The sequence below is a fragment of the Bufo gargarizans genome, chromosome 2 (genome assembly GCF_014858855.1).
Source record: "Bufo gargarizans isolate SCDJY-AF-19 chromosome 2, ASM1485885v1, whole genome shotgun sequence".
Classification (NCBI taxonomy): Eukaryota; Metazoa; Chordata; class Amphibia; order Anura; family Bufonidae; genus Bufo; species Bufo gargarizans.
This window is the reverse complement of record NC_058081.1, coordinates 42,744,445-42,770,733: the sequence shown is the minus strand read 5'-3', so window position 1 is coordinate 42,770,733 and position 26,289 is coordinate 42,744,445. Positions and strand designations below refer to the sequence as shown.

Sequence of the window (26,289 nt, the reverse complement as noted above, 5' to 3'; positions counted from 1 at the left end):
ATAATACTGCCTCCTATGTACAATAATATAACTACTATAATACTGAATTCTATGTAAAAGAATATAACTGCTGTAATACAGCCTTCTATATATAATACCGGCAGTGGCCCCATGTTGTAGGCAGGTCCAACTTGACAGAAGGTGGGATAACACAAGTAGGCAGGGCCAGAAATACCACAGTGCAGCACAAAGTACTGCTGCCACTGCTTCAGTATTCCATTGCAGTGCTGAGGATGTTGATATAGTTGAATTCTGAAGACAGCTGCTGGACAGGTACATACTGTAAGTACCTGATACCCATACAGTAGCATTAATTAATGCTGAGAGCATCGGAACATTGTGTATCCAGGGTTTAGGTGGCCCCCTGGACATTGGCCCAACAGGAATTTTCCCTGTAGGGTCTATGGCCAATCTGCCCCTGCTTATAAGAAATTTAAAGAGTCTGTCCCAGTTTGTAGCTTTAAATAATACCGTCTATCATTGAATTCTTAGAAACCTTGGGGCACCAGGGAATATAGAATACTGTCATCAGCAGTAACTTAGTAGATCTTTAGGGACACAAAGGTGGCAATTATTTTAGTGATTGGCACTTGGGGGGCGTCTTTATTATAAAACGGGACACATGGGCATTATTTCTTATTAAGGAGACATTTTCACCAAAGGGGGAGGCCATGGCACATTATTCCTTTTTAAGGGGATACTCAGGGAATATTACTACTTTTTAGGGGGTACATTAACTTTTAGGGGAAACTCAGGGGGGCATTATTACTTGCTAGGTTGCACTCAGGAGGCATTATTACTTTTTAGGACCATGCATTATTACTGGCTATGGGGCAAAAGGGGAGCACTGTTACTTTCTAGGGGTACACCAGGGACAGAATGGGATGATGTAAGTTGGGAAAAGGTAGGGAGGATTCTGGAAAAGTGAGGAGCCAAATACATCTGTATTGCAAACTCTGCAGGAATAATTTGTGAATGGAAGTCATCATGGTGGTCTGGGCCAGATGGAAAACATGGATAAAGTGAACGACTCCAATCAAAGAACTGTTCCATTTTCCTATACTGCATTCACTTACAGAGCGCCAGTGTAACATTAATCTACCACTATGTGGTCACTATATAGGGGTAATATTTGTTTTTGAATAGTGGATCTCATTCAGTATGGTGGTAATATTCAGTCACAATGTGTTAGTAGTTTTACAGTGGTATTCATGGTAATATTGGTCTTTGTATAGTGCTTTGTTTAATAGCAGTATGGTAGTATTATTCAGTCCCTATTTAGTGTTATTGGTAGTGGTCCTGTTGTGATGCTCCCCTGTGCTGGACCCCTAGTTACAGTGCGCCTTTGCCCAGAGCATTGACTACATTGTGCAAATCAGGGCCGGATTATAGGGAACGCACAAAGGGCCCTGAGGCTTCCAACACTCATCTGCCATGTCTACTATGCCCAAGGCAGGTCTTCCAATCCACCCAGCAATATCAGGGTACACCCCTGGCAGTCGATATTTATATGTGTAATATACACACTGCTCACTTATGGGACCAACACCCCTTATAAAAAAAATTTGGCTGGTATGTTATTTTAGAATTTTTGGTTTTAAAATTTTGTTGTATAATTTTGGTGCCTAAAAATGTGTTTTTAATTTCTATAAATTTTTTTGTTAACTTTGCCATTTTTTGTTTTTTTGTATGTAATACTTTGAACATCTTAAAGGGAATTTTATATCTTGGATATGCCGCTTAAACTTCCCACAGTAACTTATTCATATGTTTACGGAGCTCTGGAATTAGTTCTTGTAGCGGTATTCTTACTAGTACATTTTTTGAAAATGCACTTTAAGGCCCCATGCACATGACCGTGTGTGTTTTTAGGTCCGCATTTTGCGGATCCGCGATTCCGGTTTTTTTCTGTCCGTTGTGCATCTGTAGTTTTTCTGCATGCCACAAAAACGGTCTGTTTTACTTCCGTGTGACTTCCGTTTTTGCAGTCCTCAAAAAAAACGGATGCAGGAAATGGTCATAATTGTCATAATTGTCATTGCCATTCGGTGACGTTTCTCAAGGGATCCGCAAAAATGGATGACACATGAATAACATTCGAGTGACATCCATTTTTTGGCGAACCCATTGAACTTAATAGGAGCACGGACTGCATTTTGAAGGTAAGAGTAGGACATGCTCTATTTTTTTGTGAGGCCGCGGAAAGGACATACAGAGGCAGACAGCACACAGTGTGCTGTCTGCACTTTTTACAGACCCAAAAAATGTAGATCGGTCGTGTGAACGGGGCCTTAATCTTCTTCCTGCCGTATGAAAATAAGTCCGTTCTAGTCAAGGAGACCGGTATTTTCCTCTTCCAAATCAAGGTTTTCCTGCCTCCACAGCTTGATTGATGGAACCTGCAAAGGATCTAATAAAACCCGAGGATAGCGTTCCCTGCCTGATAGAACATTGATCAATATGCAGGAAGCAGGGACGGGTGGGGAAACAGTCTTTTTTTTACTTTCCTTTATGTCTGGTGGTCCTCCAAAAATAAAGGAAGACACACGGAAACAAAAACGGAAACGGATCATGGAACAACGGAACCCAATTTTGCGGAACGGAACACAACAATGGTCGTGTGCATGAGGCCTAGGGCAGATGCTGGAAGAGAGAAGGATCGGGCTGTTAGATTTCGACATGTCTGATCCTTTTATTCTCAGGAAAATAAGCCACCACCAGAGGAGTCTAGCAGCATCTTACTGAACTCTACCTGAGAAAACATCCCCCCTCGGCCAAGTTGACCATGCAGATGTATACAGCCAGCCTTAGTCCCTACCATGTCACAATGGTTGCAGTTATACAATGACTACAGTACAGGTCATCTTACTCTTCACCTCTTTCATGGTCGCATTCCACACTGTCGTCAGCTCATTGGCACCTCCATAATCATCACGGAGATATTTCACCGCCTTGTTACCGAGGAACTCAATGAAGATCTTGGACTGAGAAAGAAAACCGCACTTTACACATGTTTTCAATGACTTTGTTCCATATCTTATTCTATGTTCTTATAAAACGCTGATTACCTCTTAAAGAATTTTTCCTCCAAGAATTAAAACGGGACTTTCGGCCACTGTGGACATGTCATCGTGGCCAGGACGTCAAGATAACAATGTTGGTTCTGATGGGGCAGGTGATAGAGACGGGGCAGATTTCTTTTTAAAATTTAAGTACTTATTCTTATTTGTAAACCTTCATGAGGTTTTACAGTTCTTAGACCACCCCTTTAAAGGCATCTTATTATATAATAAAATGCCCTAACTGATCTGGTTGCAATAGTAACCATGTAAGAAAATGTTCTCTGTACAGATTGGCCAAGTGATCAAATGATCCACTCACTAATCCAGAAATGGTTGGACGGTCAAACACAGAACATAAAGGTTTGGGTCAGATCGAATTGTGTTTTTATGTGTATGAGGCTCTAGGCGTGAAGGATATCAACATGTTGATCTCCTGTTCCCTCGAAGGAACAAAGGTGTCTACAAGTGTCTTATTCACTGCTACCAGGTTAAATAAGCATGATTGCCTCTTAAAGGGGTTGTCTCATGCATAACAATCTAGTTTTCGAACCAGCACATGGATCTGAATACTTTTGTAGTTGTATGTACTGTAATTAAAAATGTATTATTAGCTACTGAGTTATTCAATGAAATCTATCTGTATAGCGCCACCTGCTGTTTGCTCGTTTTCTAATTTCTCTATCCTGCTCACTGAGATGGAAACACATGCTCAGTTCCATCCTCCAACTGTCACCAGCTGCAGCAGAAAGGACATGCCCCCTGAGTAACAACATACAACCTAAGTTGTGGCTTGGAATAAATCTAGCAGAACAATTGAAGCAATGAATGGGGAAATTTCCGGATCCATGTAAGGTACAGAGCTGGTTCTAGCTTTGTTAGAAAGAGTTTGTCACGTAATAGAATATGTATGATTTTCATTTTTTACATTAATCATGGGATAACCCCTTTATTATCTAGATATCAGTTTTCTGTATATAACGGTACAAGTTCTTACCAAAGAAGAGAATGCCAAAACTACTACAGCTCCTGCAATCTCCGCAATGAAAATAAGGAGGATGATGATGAAAAACTAAATGAAAAGATAAATATCAATAGGTTATATGAAGTAATAGGAGGAGATATAGGATAGGTTATATGGAGTAATAGGAGGAGATATAGGAGAAGTTATATGGAGTAATAAGAGGATATATAGGAGAGGATATATGGAGTGATAGGAGGAGATATAGGATAGGTTATATGAAGTACTAGGAGGAGATATAGGATAGGTTATATGGAGTAATAGGAGGACATATAGGAGAGGTTATATGAAGTAATAGGAGGAGATATAGGAGAGGTTATATGAAGTAATAGGAGGAGATATAGGAGAGGTTATATGGATTAATAGGGGGTTATATGGACTAATGGATATAATAGATATAGGGGGTTATATGGAGTAATAGGAGGGGATATTGGAGAGGATATTTGGAGTAATAGGAGGAGATATATGAGAGGTTATATGGAGTAATAGGAGGAGATATAGGAGAGGATATTTGGAGTAATAGGATGATATATAGGAGAGGTTATATGGAGTAATAGGAGGAGATATAGGAGAGGATTTATGGAGTAATAGGAGGAGATATAGGAGAGGTTATATGGAGTAATAGGAGGAGATATAGGAGAGGTTATATGGAGTAATAGGAGAAGATATAGGAGAGGTTATATGGAGTAATAGGAGGAGATATAGGAGAGGTTATATGGAGTAATAGGAGAAGATATAGGAGAGGATATATGGAGTAATAGGAGGAGATATAGGAGAGGTTATATGGAGTAATAGGAAGAGATATAGGAGAAGTTATATGGAGTAATAAGAGGATATATAGGAGAGGATATATGGAGTAATAGGAGGAGATATAAGAGAGATTATATGGAGTAATAAGAGGAAATATAGGAGAGGTTATATGAAGTAATAAGAGGAGATATAGGAGATGTTATATGGAGTAATAGTAGGAGATATAGGAGAGAATATATGAATTAATAGGGGGTTATATGGACTACTGGATATAATAGATATAGGGGGTTATATGGAGTAATAGGAGGGGATATTGGAGAGGATATTTGGAGTAATAGGAGGAGATATATGAGAGGTTATATGGAGTAATAGGAGGAGATATATGAGAGGATATTTGGAGTAATAGGATGATATATAGGAGAGGTTATATGGAGTAATAGGAGGAGATATAGGAGAGGTTTTATGGGGGAATATCAGGATATATAGGGAGATAATCTTGTACTTACTATCATTAGCATGCACCTGCTTTCTTTCACAGCTCCACAGCAGCCAAGAAACCCCATAAGTATTAGGAAACCTCCAACAGCCATACACAGATAACCCACATTTACCACTTGCATGAGCTGTGGTGCTGCTGAGCCAAGGATTTTTAGGAAAGATCCTCCATCCACCTTCACCCATATTCCTATTCCCAGCACAGCTGCTCCCCCAAGCTGCAGAGGAAAAACAAAATACATACAGCCATAGGGAATCATTTAATATTTGGTGATGTTGCCATTGAGTTTAATGTATAAATCTCATGCAGAAACCTCCTAGTGATTGTTGCAGGCTGGTAGAGTTTTACTATACAACCCCATCCAACATCCACAAAGGACAGATACACTAAAGATTTGCGGCCGCAGGTTTATGTGGTCAAAACCAATGCTTTTTATGATACCTGAAAAGTGTATGGGGTTTTAAGAAAATAACACTGTTAATTGACCTGCGGTGCAGATCAATATATATTCCTCAACACTGAAATTGTAGCACCAACAAGGAAGAAATCACTGGATCGATAGATATGCTAATGATATGGAAATTATTAAAAAACGGAAACAAAATATTCAAAACATCTTGATTTATTCATTCTCAAGTATGACTGTCACACACAGAAATACACTTACACGCCTTGGCATGCTATCAATGAGGTTATTAATGGCTGTCTGAGAAATGTTCTGCCACGCTGAATGCACTTGGACATGCAGATCATCATGATCCACTGCTAGCAGCTCCTTTTGCAATTGCTGACCAATGATATCCCAGATATACTCGATGGGAGACAAGTCTGGAGAGGCTGCAGGCCATGGTAGCACATTTAGGCCACATAGGCTGCTCATGGTAGCACGAGATACATATGATCTGGTGTTGTCCTATTGAAAAATTGTTCCTGGCACACCTTGAAAAAAATTGTCATACTACTGGTGCCACAACCAAATTAATGTAACACCTGCAGTGGCCTGGTTTGGGGTTGCCCCAACGCTATGCTGGGTCCCCCAGATACCATCGAGGTGCTACCACGTGTTGCTGCTCTCCAGAAAGAATAGTAAGGCGTGATGCACCCCAATGGCAAATAAGTCTAGAGAGTCAGGGTCTGCAGTTAACCAGTTAACGAGACATTCAAAAGGTCAGGCTATCTGGTTTTGGTGGTAAACAAGTCTGGATTTTTCCTTCCAAAACATGTTCTTCTTTAAACCCTATGGGAACTGCGTAAAATTACCAATTTCTCATTCAAAGTCCCAAAAGTCTCTCACTATTCATTAACCTTTTCCACAGAGCCTCACAAATACAGTGCAAATGAACAAGATATACACTGACGAGCAAAAGGGTAACAATGTTTTGAACTTGTGACCTTCAGGCTCCATATCTCACCATCCACTACAGCTTCGATTGTGAGACTACAATAATTTTATAGACAATCAATAGACATTCATCTTGGCTATCTATACATAAATTGGACTTGCAGCTATTTAGCATAAGATTAGTTATGCAGATTCTTGTCATGTAACTGCATGATCCAGCTCATCAATAGTGGTATCTCGGCCAAGAATATTGCAGAACTGCATCATGTGAGGGCCATGACAGTTGGAAGAATACGAAATGAAGTCCATCCACTCCAAAGCCAAGAGGTGGATGTCCAGGCAAAATATCAGAGTCAACAAGTCGGTTCATCATCAATTCTGGTGTGAAAAACACGGTAGTGGAGGCGGCTTGTATGCTTCATAATAGTGAGATCACAGATGTCCATGCGTTGCTCATTACACAAGTCTGGAATGGTGGCCCGAAAAAAGGTGAAGTATCATCAACAGAAGTGTTTACTCGACTTGCAAAAAAGTACAAACATTGGATAGTAGAAGATTGGAAACGGGTGATGTGGAGTGATGAAATTAGAGTCAATAGACTGGGCTCTGATGGGTGCAAATGGGTCTAGAACAAACAAGGGAAAAAGAGGCTAACGGATTGAGAAATTGAAGGAAGTGTCAAGTTCGTTGGAGGAAGTCTGATGATATCAGGTTGTTTCACAGCCAAAAACGTTGGATATTTAACTATGGGTATGAAAAGGATGACATAGTGTTCCAGCAGGACAACGACCCGAAGCATACGTTGACATGGTACAAGGAAGTAGAGGTGCTGGATTGCTTGTAGCCCAATGTTCTGTAAATGTTTTCTGATGGTTTGTGTAGACACTGTTTGCCTCCTGTGATGACCGATATCACTTGCAGCACAGAGAGGATCACGGATCACTAAGCACTATTCTAATCAGATGACACATCCGTGCAGAGGTTCTCCTCTGTTGCACCTCTTGCTGTCATTCCAGTTCCTTGTTCTTCTCCCCACCACCGGGACACACAATGGTGAATAGTGCTGATATCTCATCCTAGGCGCAAAATTATCTGCGGTGTGATAAACCAAGGTCTGTCAGTTCATGGATTCTGTCCTCTAAATTTGCGACAAGTGGTGATAACTGGCATTTTGATGAACAGGAGGCAATTCACAATCATCCCACATGATGATCTGATTTTTGAAGTTTCATGTAGCCAGAAAAATATATATTTTTTTCAATTTGGCTTTTATACCCCTCTCACATGCCACAGATTGGAGCTAGGTGCTGGAAAATGTGATCATGTGCAGATCTTAGTGACACCGGCTACTTCCTCGATTAGCATATTAACCTTATGGCTTGTCCTTCATGGTGCTGCAATTTCAATGTTGAGGAGTGTAGATATAGTGAGAAATTGATCAACACATACAGTAATTGTGATGGTAAAAATGACATGATGGAGATCATCAACGAGCTGCTGCTGACGGATCTGTTATTCCTATTATGTCTCTATTTAGTCCATTTGTGTGGATTATGGTGTTTGCCTCCATCTTGTATCACCTTGCATGCATTTGGTGGAACCTGAAGAAGTCTGAGGTAAGTTAAGAACCCTTATTTACATAGTGTTTGACAGTAGTAGCACCTATAGTGCCCTGATGGAGGACCTTCTTTCTGTAAACAAGTATCTGATCAGGGTATTAACCCCTTACAGGGGGTTTACTAACCTCTCCTCTAAATACAGACCCACCCGAGAGCTGCTAAAACCAATAGTTCCCAGCACCAGAAGTTTCAGGTCATCGGTGCATTGGGAAAGTCTAAAGACCCTTTCACTTTTTGGACATTTTTTTATGTCAAACATTCCCCCATCAATCTGCTCTTGATACCCCATAATGAGAAAGTCGAAACAGAATTTAATACATTTTGGCAAATTTTTAAAAATGAAATACAAAAATTTCTCATGGACATAAGTATTCAGACCATTTGGTATGACACTTGAAATTTAGCTCTGGGGGACTCACTTTTCTCTTATCTTTGAGATGACAGGTGACACCTCATTTAGAGTCACCTGTGATAAATTCAGTTGGTTGGACACGAATTGGAAAGATGCAGCACTGTCTATAGAAGGTCTCACGGCTGACAATGCATATCAGAGCAAAAACCAAGCCATGAGGAGGAAAGAACTGCCTGTAGAGCTCGGAGATAGGATTGTGTGGAGGCACGGATCTGGAGAAGGAGACAAAAAAAAATCTGCTGCACTGAAAGAGTGCAGAGTGTCCTCCACAATTCTTAAACTGAATTAGTCTAATCTCTGGCAGTCTGTTGGTGTAGACCTCAGCTTTTACTTACAACAATTTCTGGAGTAAGCTCTAGTACAGGAGTTAGCAACCTTCAGCAATTCCCAGCATACTCTATTCATTTGTATGAGAGTTCTGAGCAGAGCAGGTATGGATGCTGGGAGTTATAGTTTCACAGCAGCTGGACTGCCGGAGCTTGCCTATCCCTGCTCTAGTAAATCTGGCAGGCCACACTAAGCCCCAACCGTTCCAATAGCCCTTACTCCTTTTCTTGCCACAGTGGTGATGCTACATAAATTAAGACATTTTACGCCACAATTGTCACTTTCACATTAGGGGGTATTCAGTGTAGAATGATGGGGGTGAAATTTGAACTTTTTTTTTTTTTTTGTGCAAGACTGCAACATAACAAAATGTGAAAAAAGTGAAAGGTTGTGATGCACTGTATATAAGACATGGGTGCACTGAGTCATCCAGAGAGGTTTCCAGCTAATAGACGAGCACCCCAAGCAAGTACCTCATCTACATATGTAGGAACATTTAAACTCCCAAAATTGTGACATTTAAACTCCGCCTCTTTGAAAGAGTTAGGCCTCTTTCACACGGCCGTGTGGCTCTTTCAGTGTTTTGCGGTCCGTTTTTTAACAGATCTGTTGTTCCGTTTTTTGTTTCCGTTCCTTTTTTTCGTTCCGTTTTTCCATATGGCATATACAGTATACAGTAATTACATAGAAAAAATTGGGCTGGGCATAACATTTTCAATAAATGGTTCCTCAAAAACGGCCACGGAACTTGATTTGCAGGCAATTTTAGGACATGTTCTATCTTTCAACGGAACAGATAAACAGAAATACGGAAACAGAATGCATACGGAGTACATTCCGTTTTTTTGCGGAACCATTGAAATGAATAGTTCCATATACGCAATAAACGGGGGGAAAAAACTGTCGTGTGAAAGAGCCCTTAACCTGACAATTTTGGGTAAATATGGTATCCTAAAACAACATGGCAAAACAGCCCCGCACTATTGCCATGCATGCACCTATGACATCTACATGCTCTAAAATCAGATTTTCTAGGTACCGTAAATACACTTTCTATAATTAGAATAAAAATAAAGCTGAGAGTTATAATAAGATCTGTCAGCAGCAGCCGCCTGATTGTTGATTGTTTCCAGATAGCAACAGATATTGCACAGAAATTACCCATTTGCTTATTCAGTTATAGGACACTTACGAAGATAATGGCGTTGAATATGAACATCATGGTTTTTAGGAATGAAAAGCAGCTCATTGTGAAATCTAAAAGTAAAAAAAAAAAATAAGATGAAAATTAAGTAATTATTGCCTGTTAGTGCCTCATATCTCAGCTTCCTGCATTGTTGGTAGGGTTGCCACCTATCCCAACAAAAAATATTGTCCAAGTTAAGCCACACTCCAAAGGGGGGGTTGTGGGTGTGGTTTAATGCAGGGTGTCATATTATGGATCCCAATAATATTAATGCCTCCATTAAAGCCCCCCAGTAATATTAATGCCTTCATTAGTCCAGTCCAGAATTAATAATGCCCCCATTAGCGCCCCCTAGAATTAATATTGCCCCTTTAAGGCCCCTAGTAATAATAATACCCCCATTAGTGCCCCCCAATAATATTGATACCCCCATTAGCACCCCCAGAATTAATACTGCACCCATTAGTGCCCCCCAGTAAGAATAATGCCCCCATTAGTGCCCCCAGTAAGTAGGGTGACCACGTGTCCCAGATCGCCCGGTACAGTCCCGCACTTGGAGAGTCTGTCCCGGGTCCCAGTCACCCTCATTCCGGGACAATGCAGTGTCCCGGAATAACCTGGGGTGCTGTCCATTGTGTAAGCGCTCACTCATCTCTATAGTCATCTGTATCAGCGATACAAATGTCTGTGCTGCGGCAGCCGGCAGGGGAGGGAGAGGTGTGTCCCCTCCCTGTTCCCCTGATAGGCTGCCGGCCTAGTGCTGGCAGCCTATCAAAGGCCGGTGCAGGCGGCGCAATGACGTCATCACGCCGCCTGACCCAGCGAGGGACACAGGCCGGAAGAGGCCTGCATCGCATCCTGGAGGAGGTAAGTATAATTTTTTTTTTTTTATATATATATATGTACAAATTACAATACTGGCACATGATAGGGGGCTACTGGCACATAAGGGAAACTAGTGGCACATAAGGGGGGCTGCTGGCACATAAGGGGGGCTACTGGCACATAAGGGGGGCTACTGGCACATAAGGGGGGCTACTGGCACTTGATAGGGGAGCTACTGGCACTTGATAGGGGAGCTACTGGCACTTGATAGGGGGGCTACTGGCACTTGATGGGGGCTACTGGCACATATGGGGGCGACTGGCACATGATGGGGGGCACGCTGGCTACTGGCACATGATGGTGGGGGGCTCTTATTACTGGCACATGATTGGGGCAAATCTTACTGGCACATGATTAGGGGGCATCTATGGGGGCACATCTTACTGGCACATTATTGGGTGGCACTATAGGGGCATCTACTGAGGCTAAAAAGAAGGGGTATTTTATATGGGGGGCTCAGTATAGGGTAATTTTTTAATGGGACACATTATGGTGGGTACTATGGGGAAGGGGGTAGAGGAGCACTATGGGGTCATCTACGGGGGCACTAGGAAGGGGTATTTTATATTGGCACATTATGGGAACATTAGCTCAACTGGGGGCATTACAAGGGGGTATGTTTTGCACATTATAAGGAGAATTATTTCTACTGGCGGGCATTATGGTGGGCTTTATTACTCCCCCATGGTATGACCCCCCAGTAGCAGCACCAGCCTCTCCCTGCTCTGCTATCCCTCTGCCCCTTAATCCTTATTATAAAATCTTTCTCACTAGGATAAAACACAACATCAGCTCCGCCGAGCCCCCGGCCAAAGTGTGGAAGTGGTGTCCGAGATCCCCAAGGGCCGAGCCAAGTAATTGTAAGTTTTCATGTGGAATATGTTTATGTTATACACATATAGCCTACACTGTGCCACACAATATACAGTATACGGTATAAATCTATTTCTTAAGAGATGTCTAAGTAGCCAGTTAATGTGTGCAGAAATACTGAAAAATGCACAGGCAGATATGTTTTTGCCAGTCTCAAGTATAAGTTTGACAAAATGCACTTGTGAAAGTAAGTGTCCCTGAATGGCAGTTAGGAAATGTGGTCACCCTACCAGTAAGAAGAATGCCCCCAATAGTGCGCCCCAGTAATAATAAAACTTGCATTAGTGCCCCCAGTAAGAATAATGCCCCCATTAGTACCCCCTTCTCTGCAAAAAAAAAAAACTCACCTCCTCAATTTGCTCGCGCTGCGGTGAACGCTCACTGCTGACAGGAAGGACCTGCACACCAGCGTGATGACGTCTTGCAGGTCCCGTCCTCCAGTCAGCAGCGAGTCTTCCCCGCGGTGCGTCAGTTTGATCAAATGGAGGAGATGGCTGCTTTTTTTTTTTTTTATCAACACAAGTGTTGGGAGGTAAAGGCTGCACTAATGAGCGCTCCACAATGGAAGCGCTCATTTGTAACAGGCCTTATAGGAAAATACCGTCAATATTAATATTGCCAGTAGAAAAAAAATACTGGCACCGGCAGGGCCACTAAAATGCCGGCCTTGCCGGCGAGATTCCGGCCGGGTGGCAACCCTAATTCTTGGGTGATATCGAGGGGAGCAAGTTAGCCACAGTTACTTCTAAGTTTTTCTTTTGTGTGACATTAGAGAAAATCATCTGCGTTGTTGCCTTCTTACAGAGGGAGGGAGACATAGATGATGGGTCAGACTGGTTGCTACTGGGCCATTGTGGCTGTTATATCCTGGCTATAACTTGAGCACTCTGGTTGTTAGGCCTCATTCACACACGGTCAGTATTTGGTCAGTGTTTGTAAGCCAAAACCAGGAGTGGAACCTAAATGATAATGGGTGTATGTCACGGCTGAGGATGGGGAAAACCCTCAGCCGTGCGATGACAGAAGATGGAGTCACGACTTGGCCAAAACCACAGAACTAGGGAGCTGGTCACCTCCTATTGCTTCCCTAGCCTGACCCTAACTCCTAGCGACATGAGCTGACCTTGAAGGTAGGAGGGCTCATGCTCTGGAACCTCGGGTCCCTACTAGCCCTCCGCAGGTCCCTAAGCTAGGAGCTGGGTAGACTACCTGTTTCTCCTGGACATGGAGCAATAGGAGTCTAAGATGGCAAAACTATAAAGACAAGGAAACAAGAACAGTAATAAGGCAATGGCAGGTAAGTACTAACACTTACCTGCCACAGACACAGAGCCTGGGACCCAGGTATCAGTGCTACTGTCCACCAACACAAATGACAGAGCACACACACCACACAGGACACCAGGAAACCATACACTGCAACAAATAGACATGACACACAAACACCTTCAAATCACCGTCCATAAATTTAAGAGACACAGTTAGTTCTATGACCACAAGGATGGCCCCCACCTGGCAGATGGAGGTCACAGGAGGCTGCTCCAGCAAGCATGGCTGAAGCAACCCACTGAGCCATACCAAACACAGAGGCTATATAGGCCTAAGAGGCCACACCCAACGGTCAGACACACCCAGTGACTCACACACACACTGGGAAGGGAGTTAACCCTTCCAACACCAGGGAAGGGAAAAACACCACTGAAAGGGGAAGTGACCAAACTAAGATCACACTGTGGCTGATGCCGCAGGCAACGACATGGGTGGCAGCCGTCCTGGGAGTCAGCCCGAAGGCCGGGACACTGCCACCACATGTACATCATACCAAACGTTGCCACGGGCAGCCACAGTGAAGGGAAAGTGTCAAAACAACAAACACACTGTGGCTGTTGCCGCAGGCAACGACATGGGTGGCAACCGTGTCCTGGGAGTCAGCCCGAAGGCCGGGACACTGCCACCACATGTACACCAACAACCAAATGCTGCCACGGACAGCCACAGTGAAGGAAGATGCAAGTGCACACCACACATAAACAAAGTGCACACAGACATACCAAAAGTGCTACAAACACGCACACAACTCCAAGGGAACCGCACACATAGCTGTTGTTCGCGGCAACCGCACTTGAGGCTAACTACATTATGCCTCCAGCTGCGGTTGACACAACAACCCAAACCGCGGGCAACTGTATGCGGCTCCCAAGGAGTCACGGCCATAACATGGTTGTGACAGTGTATTTGTGTTTCTTCTGTGTTGTGGGTATTAGTGAGGGCACTGTAGTTATTACTGAGGGCACTATGGTTATGGCCTCATGCACACGGCGTTGTGCGGCCATTCCGTGCAATTTGCAGTCCCCAATGCACGGTCAACATCAACTTGAATGGGTCCGTGATCTGTCCGCACCGTAAATTTTTTTAACATGTTCTATTTTTTTGCGGTGCAGAGGCCTATCACTAAGGGCAGTGTGGTTATTACAGATGACACTGTGCTTATTAGTGAGGACACAGTGGTTATTAGTGAGGGCACTGTGGATATTGGTGAGGGCACTGTGGATATTGGTGAGGGCACTGTGGTTATTACTGAGGACAGTGTGGTTAATACTGAGAGCATTGTGGTTATTACTGAGGACACTGTGTTTATTACTGAGGGCACTGTGGTTATTACTGAGGGCATGTAGGTTATTAGTGAGGGCACGTAGGTTATTAGTGAGGGTACGTAGGTTATTAGTGAGGGCAGTGTGCTTATCATTGAGAGCACTGTGGTTATTACTGAGGACACTTTGGTTATTAATGAGGGTGTTGTGGTTATCTGTGAGGACACTGTAATCATTACTGAGGGCACTGTGGCCATTACTCAGGGCAGTGTGGTCATTACTCAGGGCAGTGTGGTCATTACTCAGGGCAGTGTGGTCATTACTCAGGGCAGTGTGGTCATTACTGAGGGCAGTGTGGTCATTACTGAGGGCAGTGTGGTCATTACTGAGGGCAGTGTGGTCACTACTGAGGGCACTGTGGTTATTAGTGAGGGCACTGTGCCTTTTACTAGGGACTCTGTTCCTGTTACAATGGACACTGTTCCTGTTACTAAGGACACTGTTCCTGTTACCAAGGACATTGTGCTTGTTACTATGTACACTGTTCCTGTTGCTAAGGACACTGTGCATTTTACTATGGACACTGCGCCTGCTACTATGGACACTGTGCCTGTTACTAAGGACCCTGGAGGAGATTTATCAAATTGGTGTTAAGTAGAACTGGCTTAGTTGCCCATAACAACCAATCAGATTCTGCCTTTCATTTTTTACAGCTCCTTTGGAAAAAGAAAGGTGGAATCTGATTGGTTGCTATGGGCAACTAAGACAGTTCTTCTTTAAACCAGTTTGATAAATCTTCCCCACTGTTCCTGTTACTATGGACACTGTGCCTGTTATATGAACACTGTGCCTGTTACTATGGACACTGTGCCTGTTACTATGGACACTGTGCCTGTTACTATGGACACTATGCCTGTTACTATGGACACTATGCCTGTTACTATAAACACTGTGCCTGTCACTATGGACACTGTGCCTGTCACTATGGACACTGTGCCTGTTTCTATGGACACTGTGCCTGTTACTAAGGACACTGTGCCTGTTACTAAGGACACTGTGCCTGTTACTATGGACAGTGTGCCTGTTACTAAGGACACTATTCCTGTTACTGAGGAGACTGTGCCTGTTACTATGGACACTATTCCTGTTACTATGGACACTATTCCTGTTATTAGGGAAACTGCGGCTGTTACTGTGACATACAGGGAGCTGGTGCTAGTAGCTTTGTGACTGGCGGGGGGCAAGTATGTAGCCATTATTAGGTTACCATGGCTAGCTCCAGGACATTGTAACTGCTATGGGGGCACCATAGGGGGTTTTAGTTCTGCCATTCCCTGTGCAAACAGTTTTCGGGTGACACCGGCCGAAGTCATTTATTTGGTAACATGCAGTTTATGATACACAGGCGCCGCTAAATCATTGACGGCACAGACTGTGAATATGTAACCGACAGAAGAGCCGGGTAAATATGTGACCACCAGACGGTGCCCGGGTCACCACGCTCCACCGCACTATAACAAGCAGCCATGTAAATATTCTACTTTGGGTAAAAGATGAAGAGTATGAAAATATTTGTTGCTGATACTTTTCTAAAAGGCAAATTTCCAGATAAATATGCAAAATGGAGGAACCACAACTGAGCAGACTCGAATTGTGACTTTTCTAGCAGTAAGGCTACATGCACACGACCGTATGTGTTTTGCGGTCCTCAAATTGCGGATCCGCAAAAAAAAAAAAAAAACTGATGACATCCGTATGCCATCCGTTTTTTTGGGGCGGATCCATTGTAACAAAGCCTAAAACAGACAAGAATAGGACATGTTCTATTTTTTTTGCGGTGCTACGGACATACTGATGCGGACAGCACACGGCATTTTTTGCGGACCCATTGAAATGAATGGGTCCGCATCCTATCCGCAAAAAAAAAAAATATGGAACGGACACGGAAAGAAACAGCGTTCGTGTGCATGTAGCCTAACAGAGAGCTGTGGGTTTTGCCCCTGCTCTTATATGAGGAGAACAGTGTATTAATATATGAAGCGGATGTGTGACACTGAAACGCGTTTCTTGATTTTCCAGTTTTTGTGTAAATACTTCCCTGGATCGTTCTATCTTCCTTGTATCTCTTTTCATGGATTCTATTCTCACAAGGTTCAGTCCCATCCCCATATCTTACAAGAAGATAGGTGACCGGGAGATCAGACACTTAGGGCACACGGGAGTAAGAGGACCAACGCATTTCACTCAAATTTTTATTATTATTTTTTTATCCCACCGCTCTCTAATCATCCACACGCATTTCACCCTGTTTATAACATGCATTCCCCACCTACCTGCACTCATTTCACTCCATTTATTTTATACCCCCCACACACACACTTATTATACAGCCCCCCACACACACACTTATTATACAGCCCCCCACACACACACTTGTTATACAGCCCCCCACACACACACACACACTTATTATACAGCCCCCCACACACACACTTATTATACAGCCCCCCACACACACACACTTATTATACAGCCCCCACACACACACTTATTATACAGCCCCCCCACACACACACACTTATTATACAGCCCCCCCACACACACACACTTATTATACAGCCCCCCCACACACACACACTTATTATACAGCCCCCCCCCCCCCACACACACACTTATTATACAGCCCCACACACACACTTATTATACAGCCCCACACACACACTTATTATACAGCCCCCCCCCACACACTTATTATACAGCCCCCCCCCCACACACACTTATTATACAGCCCCCCACACACACACACTTATTATACAGCCCCCCACACACACACACTTATTATACAGCCCCCCACACACACACACACTTATTATACAGCCCCCCACACACACACACACTTATTATACAGCCCCCCACACACACACTTATTATACAGCCCCCCCAACACACACACTTATTATACAGCCCCCCCAACACACACACTTATTATACAGCCCCACACACACTTATTATACAGCCCCCACACACACACTTATTATACAGCCCCCCCACACACACACACTTATTATACAGCCCCACACACACTTATTATACAGCCCCCCACACACACACACTTATTATACAGCCCCAAACACACTTATTATACAGCCCCCCCCCCCACACACACTTATTATACAGCCCCCCCCACACACACACTTATTATACAGCCCCACACACACTTATTATACAGCCCCCCCCACACACACTTATTATACAGCCCCCCCCCACACACACTTATTATAAAGCCCCCCCCACACACACTTATTATACAGCCCCCCACACACACACACACTTATTATACAGCCCCCCACACACACACACTTATTATACAGCCCCCCACACACACACACTTATTATACAGCCCCCCACTTCATTCCATGCATAGTGCGGAATATCTTCATAAACAGCCGTGTATATCACCCTTTTATACGCCACAACTGAGCGATCCGTCTTATATTGGTCTCATAAAAAAACTGATGCCCCGCTGCCGCCATTGGTGTAATCCTTGAGGGCCCTTAATGATATACATAGGGGTGCATACACCATAGGGGCATCCCATGCAAGGACCCATAAAAAAGGGGGCCCCACTCAGGCTAGATCTAGCTCCTTTTTTAATGGGCTACTTACTAATAGTAGCACATAAGTAACAGAAGGTAAAACCACCCTTGGAGGGGGTAGTGGACAAAACGTGTCAGAATGGTGGGGTGGCATGGCCTGACCCAGCAATAATGGCAGACAGTGTGGATTTGTGAGTTGAGGGGGCACTTACCTGATGTGATATTCCTCGAGACGTGTTTGTTGCTGGCACCTCTCAGGTGGCTGTGACTTGCTCTGATTCCTCTCGGAGACTGCCGATGGCTGAACACCTGAGCTGCTCACCTGGGAGCTGCCTGTGGGGAGGGACGCTGTGCGAGATCAGCTCCAAACAGTATGTTCCTGGCAGTCTCTGCCCACAGAAGCATGACCCTACAGGAGAGGGGCGCTGATGCCATGGGCGGGTGACTTAAAGGGGTTGTCTCACTTCAGCTAGTGACATTTATCATGTAGAGAAAGTTAATACAAGTTACTACTGTATTGTGATTGTCCATATTGCCTCCTCTGTTGTCTTGATTCATTTTTCCATCACATTATGCACTGCTTGTAACCATGGTTACAACCACGTTGCAATTCATAAGTGGTGGTCATGCTTGCACACTACAGGAAAAAGCACCGGCCTTTCTAGTGGCCAGGACCGTGGGGGGGGGGGGGGGTGCATAGGCTGGTGCTTTTTCCTATAGTGTGCAAACACGACCACCGATGCTGGATTGCAAGGTGGTCATAACCATGGAAACAAGCAGTGTATAATGTGCTGGAAAAATGAATCGAGCCAGCAAAGGAGGCAATGTGGACAATCACAATGCATTAGTAGGGGGCTTGCATTTACTTCCCCTACATGATAAATGCTATTTGCTGAAGTGACACAAACCCTTCAAAGGGGTGTGAAAAAATGTATTTTTTCTGTAAATAAACTTTCTAATAGATTATCAAAACTGGTTGCAGTGCCATAGCAACCAATCAGATTCCACCTTATATTTTTCAACGCTCCTTAGGAAAATAAGGATCAATCTGATTGGTTGCTATGGGCAACTAAGGCTACTTTCACATCTGCATTTTTTTCCCGGTTTTGAGATCCGGCAGAGGACGTCAAAACTGGACCAAAACGGTTCAGTTTTGATTTACACATCTGTTCTGTTAGGATGCGGTTGTGTTAAATCTAAAGGGAACTAACTGGATCCGTTACTAAATACATTGTAAGGCCGCATGCACGCGGCCGTTCCGTGCATTGGGGACCGCAATTGCGGTCTCCAATGCACGGGCAACATCCGTGCAGCTTGAATGGGTCCGTGGTCTGTCCGCACCGCAAAAAAATATGACATGTCATATTTATTTGAGGTGCGGAACAATGAAAAGAAACACCACGGAAGCACTGCGTGGTGCACATGGCCGGCGGCCTTGTATTGCAGACTGGCCGTTTGCGTGGGCCGTGTGCATGAGGCCTAAGTCAATGGGTGACGGAAAACCGGATCTGTCACCATTGACTCACATTGTTTTTAGTAACGGATCCGATTTGTTCCGTTTTGATGACCGGACATTTGTGTCTGGGCACAAAACTAAATGCTGACGGAATGGAAGGCAACCTGAACAGAGCATACTCCATTCAGAATGCATTGGCCCCAAACTGAACCGTTTTGGCCTGGTTTTGAGGCCCTCTGCCAAAACGCAGATGTGAAAGTAGACTAAGCCAGTTTTCTCCCCATTGTGTTCAAACACCATAACTTGCTTTCAAAGATCACTGCTTTCTGCCAGCGAATGGAAACATCTGTACAGGCCTAATGCTTCGAACAGCTGAGCTTTTTCTACAATTGTATCCAGGCTAGACTATCAGCCAGCTGAACAGACTGTTCTCTAGATACATTGTAACAAGTCAGCACAGAAGGAACTGTGCTGCTGATGTGTTTCTCTGGCAGATCATTTTCTAGATTGCATACTCATATTATTGTATACGTAAAACCAAGAAACAGGTTTCCAATATTTTACTGGATTTAAAGGTAACACACAGTCAAACACAAAAATAAGTGAATGTGTGCCATTGGGGCCCGGACATTCGGCCAGAATTATAAAAATCTCTAATGTTGTGCTATTACGGGGGGATGGGCAAAGAGAGGTGAGTGTGCTCAAAATATGCCATCATTCAGTGGGCTCATCCCCTCAGTCAGTTTAGGTACCCCAGGCTCCCCACTACTGGAGCACTTCTTCACATCGGGCTTTCAAACATCCTGGCTTATGATTCTGACCCAGAGGCCTGTGGTCATCCGTGAATGCCAATCTTTCAACCACTGCTCCATCAAGGAGCTGTCATACTTTTGTCCACCTGCCAACTTCCCCCACCTTGTACATATTTCCTTATCTTCAAGCTGGAGGCCACTTAGGCAGGGTGCTGAATCTTCTTAAAGAGACCAGACCTGAGTGGACACTTGCTCCATGGGAAAACAATATGCAAAGAGGTATCTCCCAAGGAAGAGAACCATCTCTCTAGTGCCACCTTGTGGAAGTGGCTCCCTGTGTGTCACAACAATCCAACCTTCTAACAAGCCTTGGGACACGCCAAGGGAAAATAACCAAGCCAAATTTCCATCCATAGGCTACACACACACGACAGTTAAAATCGCTGTGTGGCGGGAGTTTAACCACTTCAACCCGCCTAGCTGAAACACCCTTAATGACCAGGCCACATTTTACACTTCTGCACTACACTACTTTCACCGTTTATTGCTCGGTCATGCAACTTACCACCCAAAAGAATTTTACCTCCTTTTCTTCTCACTAATAGAGCTTTCATTTGGTGGTATTTTATTGCTGCTGACATTTTTACTTTTTTTGTTATTAATCGAAATTTAACGATTTTTTTGCAAAAAAATGACATTTTTCACTTTCAGTCTTAAAATTTTGCAAAAAAACGACATCCATATATAAATTTTTCGCTAAATTTATTGTTCTACATGTCTTTGATAAAAAAAAAAATGTTTGGGCAAAAAAAATTATGGTTTGGGTAAAAGTTATAGCGTTTACAAACTATGGTACAAAAATTTGAATTTCCGCTTTTTGAAGCAGCTCTGACTTTCTGAGCACCTGTCATGTTTCCTGAGGTTCTACAATGCCCAGACAGTACAAATACCCCACAAATGACCCCATTTCGGAAAGTAGACACCCTAAGGTATTCGCTGATGGGCATAGTGAGTTCATAGAACTTTTAATTTTTTGTCACAAGTTAGCGGAAAATGATGATTTTTTTTTATTTTTTTTTCTTACAAAGTCTCATATTCCACTAACTTGTGACAAAAAATAAAAGCTTCCATGAACTCACTATGCCCATCACAAAATACCTCGGGTGTCTTCTTTCCAAAATGGGGTCACTTGTGGGGTAGTTATACTGCCCTGGCATTTTAGGGGCCCAGATGCGTGAGAAGAAGTTTGAAATCAAAATCTGTAAAAAATGACCGGTGAAATCCGAAAGGTGCTCTTTGGAATGTGTGCCCCTTTGCCCACCTAGACTGCAAAAAAATTGTCACACATCTGGTATCGCCGTACTCAGGAGAAGTTGGGGAATGTGTTTTGGGGTGTCATTTTACATATACCCATGCTGGGTGAGAGAAATATCTTGGCAAAAGACAACATTTCCCATTTTTTTATACAAAGTTGGCATTTGACCAAGATATTTATCTCACCCAGCATGGGTATATGTAAAATTACACCCCAAAACACATTCCCCAACTTCTCCTGAGTACGGCGATACCACATGTGTGACACTTTTTTGCAGCCAAGGTGGGCAAAGGGGCACGCATTCCAAAGAGCACCTTTCGGATTTCACAGGCCATTTTTTTACACATTTTGATTGCAAACTACTTCGCATACATTAGGGCCCCTAGAATGCCAGGGCAGTATAACTACCCCACAAGTGACCCCATTTTGGAAAGAAGACACCCCAAGGTATTCCGTGAGGGGCATGGCGAGTTCCTATAATTTTTTATTTTTTGTCACAAGTTAGTGGAATATGAGACTTTGTAAGAAAAATAAAATAAAAAAAATCATCATTTTCCGCTAACTTGTGACAAAAAATTTTAAATTCTAGGAACTCGCCATGCCCCTCACGGAATACCTTGGGGTGTCTTATTTCTAAAATGGGGTCACTTGTGGGGTAGTTATACTGCCCTGGCATTCTAGGGGCCCTAATGTGTGGTAAGTAGTTTGAAATCAAAATGTGTAAAAAATGACCTGTGAAATCCTAAAGGTGCTCTTTGGAATGTGTGCCCCTTTGCCCACCTAGGCGGCAAAAAAGTGTCACACATGTGGTATCGCCGTACTCAGGAGAAGTTGGGGAATGTGTTTTGGGGTGTCATTTTACATATACCCATGTTGGGTGAGAGAAATATCTTGGCAAAAGACAACTTTTCCCATTTTTTTATACAAAGTTGGCACTTGACCAAGATATTTATCTCACCCAGCATGGGTATATGTAAAATGACACCCCAAAACACATTCCCCAACTTCTCCTGAGTACGGCGATACCACTTGTGTGACACTTTTTTGCAGCCTAGATGCACAAAGCGGCCCAAATTCCTTTTAGGAGGGCATTTTTAGACATTTGGATCCCAGACTTCTTCTCACGCTTTAGGGCCCCTAAAAAGCCAGGGCAGTATAAATACCCCACATGTGACCCCATTTTGGAAAGAAGACACCCCAAGGTATTCAATGAAGGGCATGGTGAGTTCATAGAAAAAAAAAATTTGGGCACAAGTTAGCGGAAATTATTTTTTTTTTTGTTTTTTCTCACAAAGTCTCCCTTTCCGCTAACTTGGGACAAAAATGTAAATCTTTCATGGACTCAATATGCCCCTCACGGAATACCTTGGGGTGTCTTCTTTCCGAAATGGGGTCACATGTGGGGTATTTATACTGCCCAGGCATTTTAGGGGCCCTAAAGCGTGAGAAGAAGCCTGGAATATAAATGTCTAAAAAATGTTACGCATTTGGATTCCGTGAGGGGTATGGTGAGTTCATGTGAGATTTTATTTTTTGACACAAGTTAGTGGAATATGAGACTTTGTAAGAAAAAAAAAATAATAATTTCCGCTAACTTGGGCCAAAATAATGTCTGAATGGAGCCTTACAGGGGAGTGATCAATGACAGGGGGGTGATCAGGGAGTCTATATGGGTGATCACCCCACTGTCATTGATCACCCCCCTGTAAGGCTCCATTCAGACGTCCGTATGTGTTTTGCGGATCCGATCCATGTATCCGTGGAGCCGTAAAAATCATACAGACGTCTGAATGGAGCCTTACAGGGGGGTGATCAATGACAGGGGGGTGATCAATGACAGGGGGGTGATCAGGGAGTCTATATGGGTGATCACCCCCCTGTCATTGATCACCCCCCTGTAAGGCTCCATTCAGACGTCCGTATGTGTTTTGCGGATCCGATCCATGTATCCGTGGAGCCGTAAAAATCATACAGACGTCTAAATGGAGCTTTACAGGGGGGGTGATCAATGACAGGGGGGTGATCAATGACAGGGGGTGATCAGGGAGTGTATATGGGTGATCACCCGCCTGTCATTGATCACCCCCCTGTAAGGCTCCATTCAGACATCCTTATGTGTTTTGCGGATCCGATCCATGTATCCATGGATCCGTAAAAATCATACGGACGTCTGAATGGAGCCTGACAGGGGGGTGATCAATGACAGGGGGGTGATCAATGACAGGGGGTGATCAGGGAGTCTATATGGGGTGATCATGGGTGATCAGGGGTTCATAAGGGGTTAATAAGTGACAGGGGGGGTGTAGTGTAGTGGTGTTTGGTGCTACTTATTACTGAGCTACCTATGTCCTCTGGTGGTCGATCCAAGCAAAAGGGACCACCAGAGGACCAGGTAGCAGGTATAATAGACGCTGTTATCAAAACAGCGTCTAATATACCTGTTAGGGGTTAAAAAAAATCACATCTCCAGCCTGCCAGCGAACGATCGCCGCTGGCAGGCTGGAGAGCCTGTCTCTTACCTTCCGATCCTGTGAACGCACGCGCCTGTGTGCGCGCATTCACAGGAAATCTCGCCTCTCGCGATATGACGCACGGATGCGTCCAGGAGGAATAAATCAACCGCCTCCCGGACGCATCCGTGCGTACAGCGGTCGGGAGGCGGTAAAGTCACGGCCATTTTAGCACTAATGAAAGTCTATGGTCTTATTCACATGGCCATTTTTTTAACAGCCACTGAATAGTATCTGTCAAAAAGTAGGACGTGTCTCCTTTTTGGCTGTTTTCATGTTCAGACGGAACCCATTGAAATTAATGGAGCCAGGAGTTCACCCATTTAGTACACTAGAACAATATGACCTTTTAGGGGCTAAAAAAAAATATTTTTTAAATACTCACTTCATCCACTAGCACGCGCAGCGGCAGTCACTCCTCTCTTGATTGAAAACGACCTGCCAAAGGGAATCGCTCAGTGTGATGACATCACCAGGGGCTCATGCTGGGAGCTCGCGGTGATGTCATCACGCGCAGCGCAGGTCCTTCAGCACGTCCTTTTCAATCAAGAGAGGAACGACTGCCTGTGCGTCCAAGGGAATGATGTGAGTAATTTTTTACTAAAGCAAAACATCACGGCTGGGGGCCACTATGGGGGACATTATGTGCCACTATGGGTGACTTTACTAATTATTGGGGCCACTATGGGAGACATTACTTAAAGGGGTTGTCTCACTTCAGTAAGCATCATTTATCATGTAAAGAAAGTTAATACAGGCCACTTACTAATGTATTGTGATTGTCCACATTGCCTACTTTGCTGGCTGGATTCATTTTTCTATCACATTATACACTTCTCGTTTCCATTGTTACAGACCACCCTGCAATCCAGCAGTGGTGGTCGTGCTTGTACACTATAGGAAAAAGCGTCAGCCTTTCTGGTGGCTGGGACCATGGCAGTGCACATAGGCTGGTGCTTTTTCCTATATTGGATTGCAGGGTGGTCCGTAACCATGGAAACAAACAGTGTATAATGAATCCAGCCAGCAAAGGAAGCCATATGGACAATCACAATACATTAGTAATTGGCCTGTATTAACTTTATCTACATGATAAATGCCACTTACTGAAGTGAGACAACCCCTTTAAGGTAGGGCCACTATGAAGGACATTCATAATTCTTGGCACCACTATGGGGAATTTACTAATTCTTGGGGCCGCTACGGGACAGTTTACCTAAGGTAGGGGACACTATGAAGCACATTATTAATTCTTGGGGCCACTATGGGAGACATTATAACTGCTGGAGGCCACTATGGGAGATATTACTAATGTGGAGGGCCACTATGGGTGACATTATTACTGCTGGGGCCATTATGAGAGACATTATCACTGCTTGGGGCCCTTATATGTACTGAGGGCACTGCAGGGGTTGGGATCTAAATTTAAAAAAGCCAATGAAATTCATCTGTTTCATTACCATTTTTAACAGCCATGAAAAACTGCTGCAAAATAACCATAAAAAGTAGACAGATGGCAAGAAAATGGATGCACATATGGTTGAAAAATGACCATGAAATTCTGACAGTGTGTCCATCGTGTGCATGTAGCCTTAGAATCCTACTCCGTACTGATGAGGGGCAAGCCCCTGAAACAACTGTCTGCAGATCTCCCAAGGAAGAGATCCATCTTGCTAGTATCACCTTGTGGATGTGGCTCCCTATGAGTCACGTTTTTTTAACAAGTCTTGGGACATGACCAGGGAAAAATAGCCAAAGCCAAATATCCATCCGTAGACAGCTGTTTATGGGTGCTTGGCCCTCATCAGTACAGAGAAGGTGTCATGCCCTGCTCTGACGATGTGCGGAGGTCGGCCAGAATAGCAGCACGTGTTTAGTGTTTGTTTTGGAGTCGTGCTGGATCCGCCTCCCATCAGGTGCACTGGGTGGGGTCATTAGTTTAAATGGCTCTCAATTCCAGTGCTCTGAGCGGGTTATAGAAATCAGTCTGGCCTTGGAAGCAAGCAAGCAAGGAAGGAAGGTAGGTAGGTAGGTAGGTAGGTTGTCTGTTCCAGCTCAGAAAAGATAAGTGTGGTTTCTGTTTTTGTTGTTTGCTGTCT

General features: G+C 43.9%; 1 protein-coding gene across 1 annotated transcript in view; it reads right to left on the bottom strand.

Moving 5' to 3' along the window:
• Positions 1–18,538, bottom strand: part of TSPAN16 (tetraspanin 16) — a 35,572-nt gene extending 17,034 nt beyond the window's left edge. Inside the window, exons 1-5 of the mRNA XM_044278844.1 lie at positions 18,370–18,538; positions 10,219–10,283; positions 5,337–5,543; positions 4,057–4,131; positions 2,877–2,984 (exon numbers count right to left, since the gene is read on the bottom strand). Of these exons, the coding sequence (XP_044134779.1) occupies positions 2,877–2,984; positions 4,057–4,131; positions 5,337–5,543; positions 10,219–10,275 (447 nt within the window). The 5' untranslated portion in view covers positions 10,276–10,283; positions 18,370–18,538. The remainder of the gene's footprint in view (positions 1–2,876; positions 2,985–4,056; positions 4,132–5,336; positions 5,544–10,218; positions 10,284–18,369) is intronic.
• Between the last annotated feature and the right edge of the window lie 7,751 nt (positions 18,539–26,289).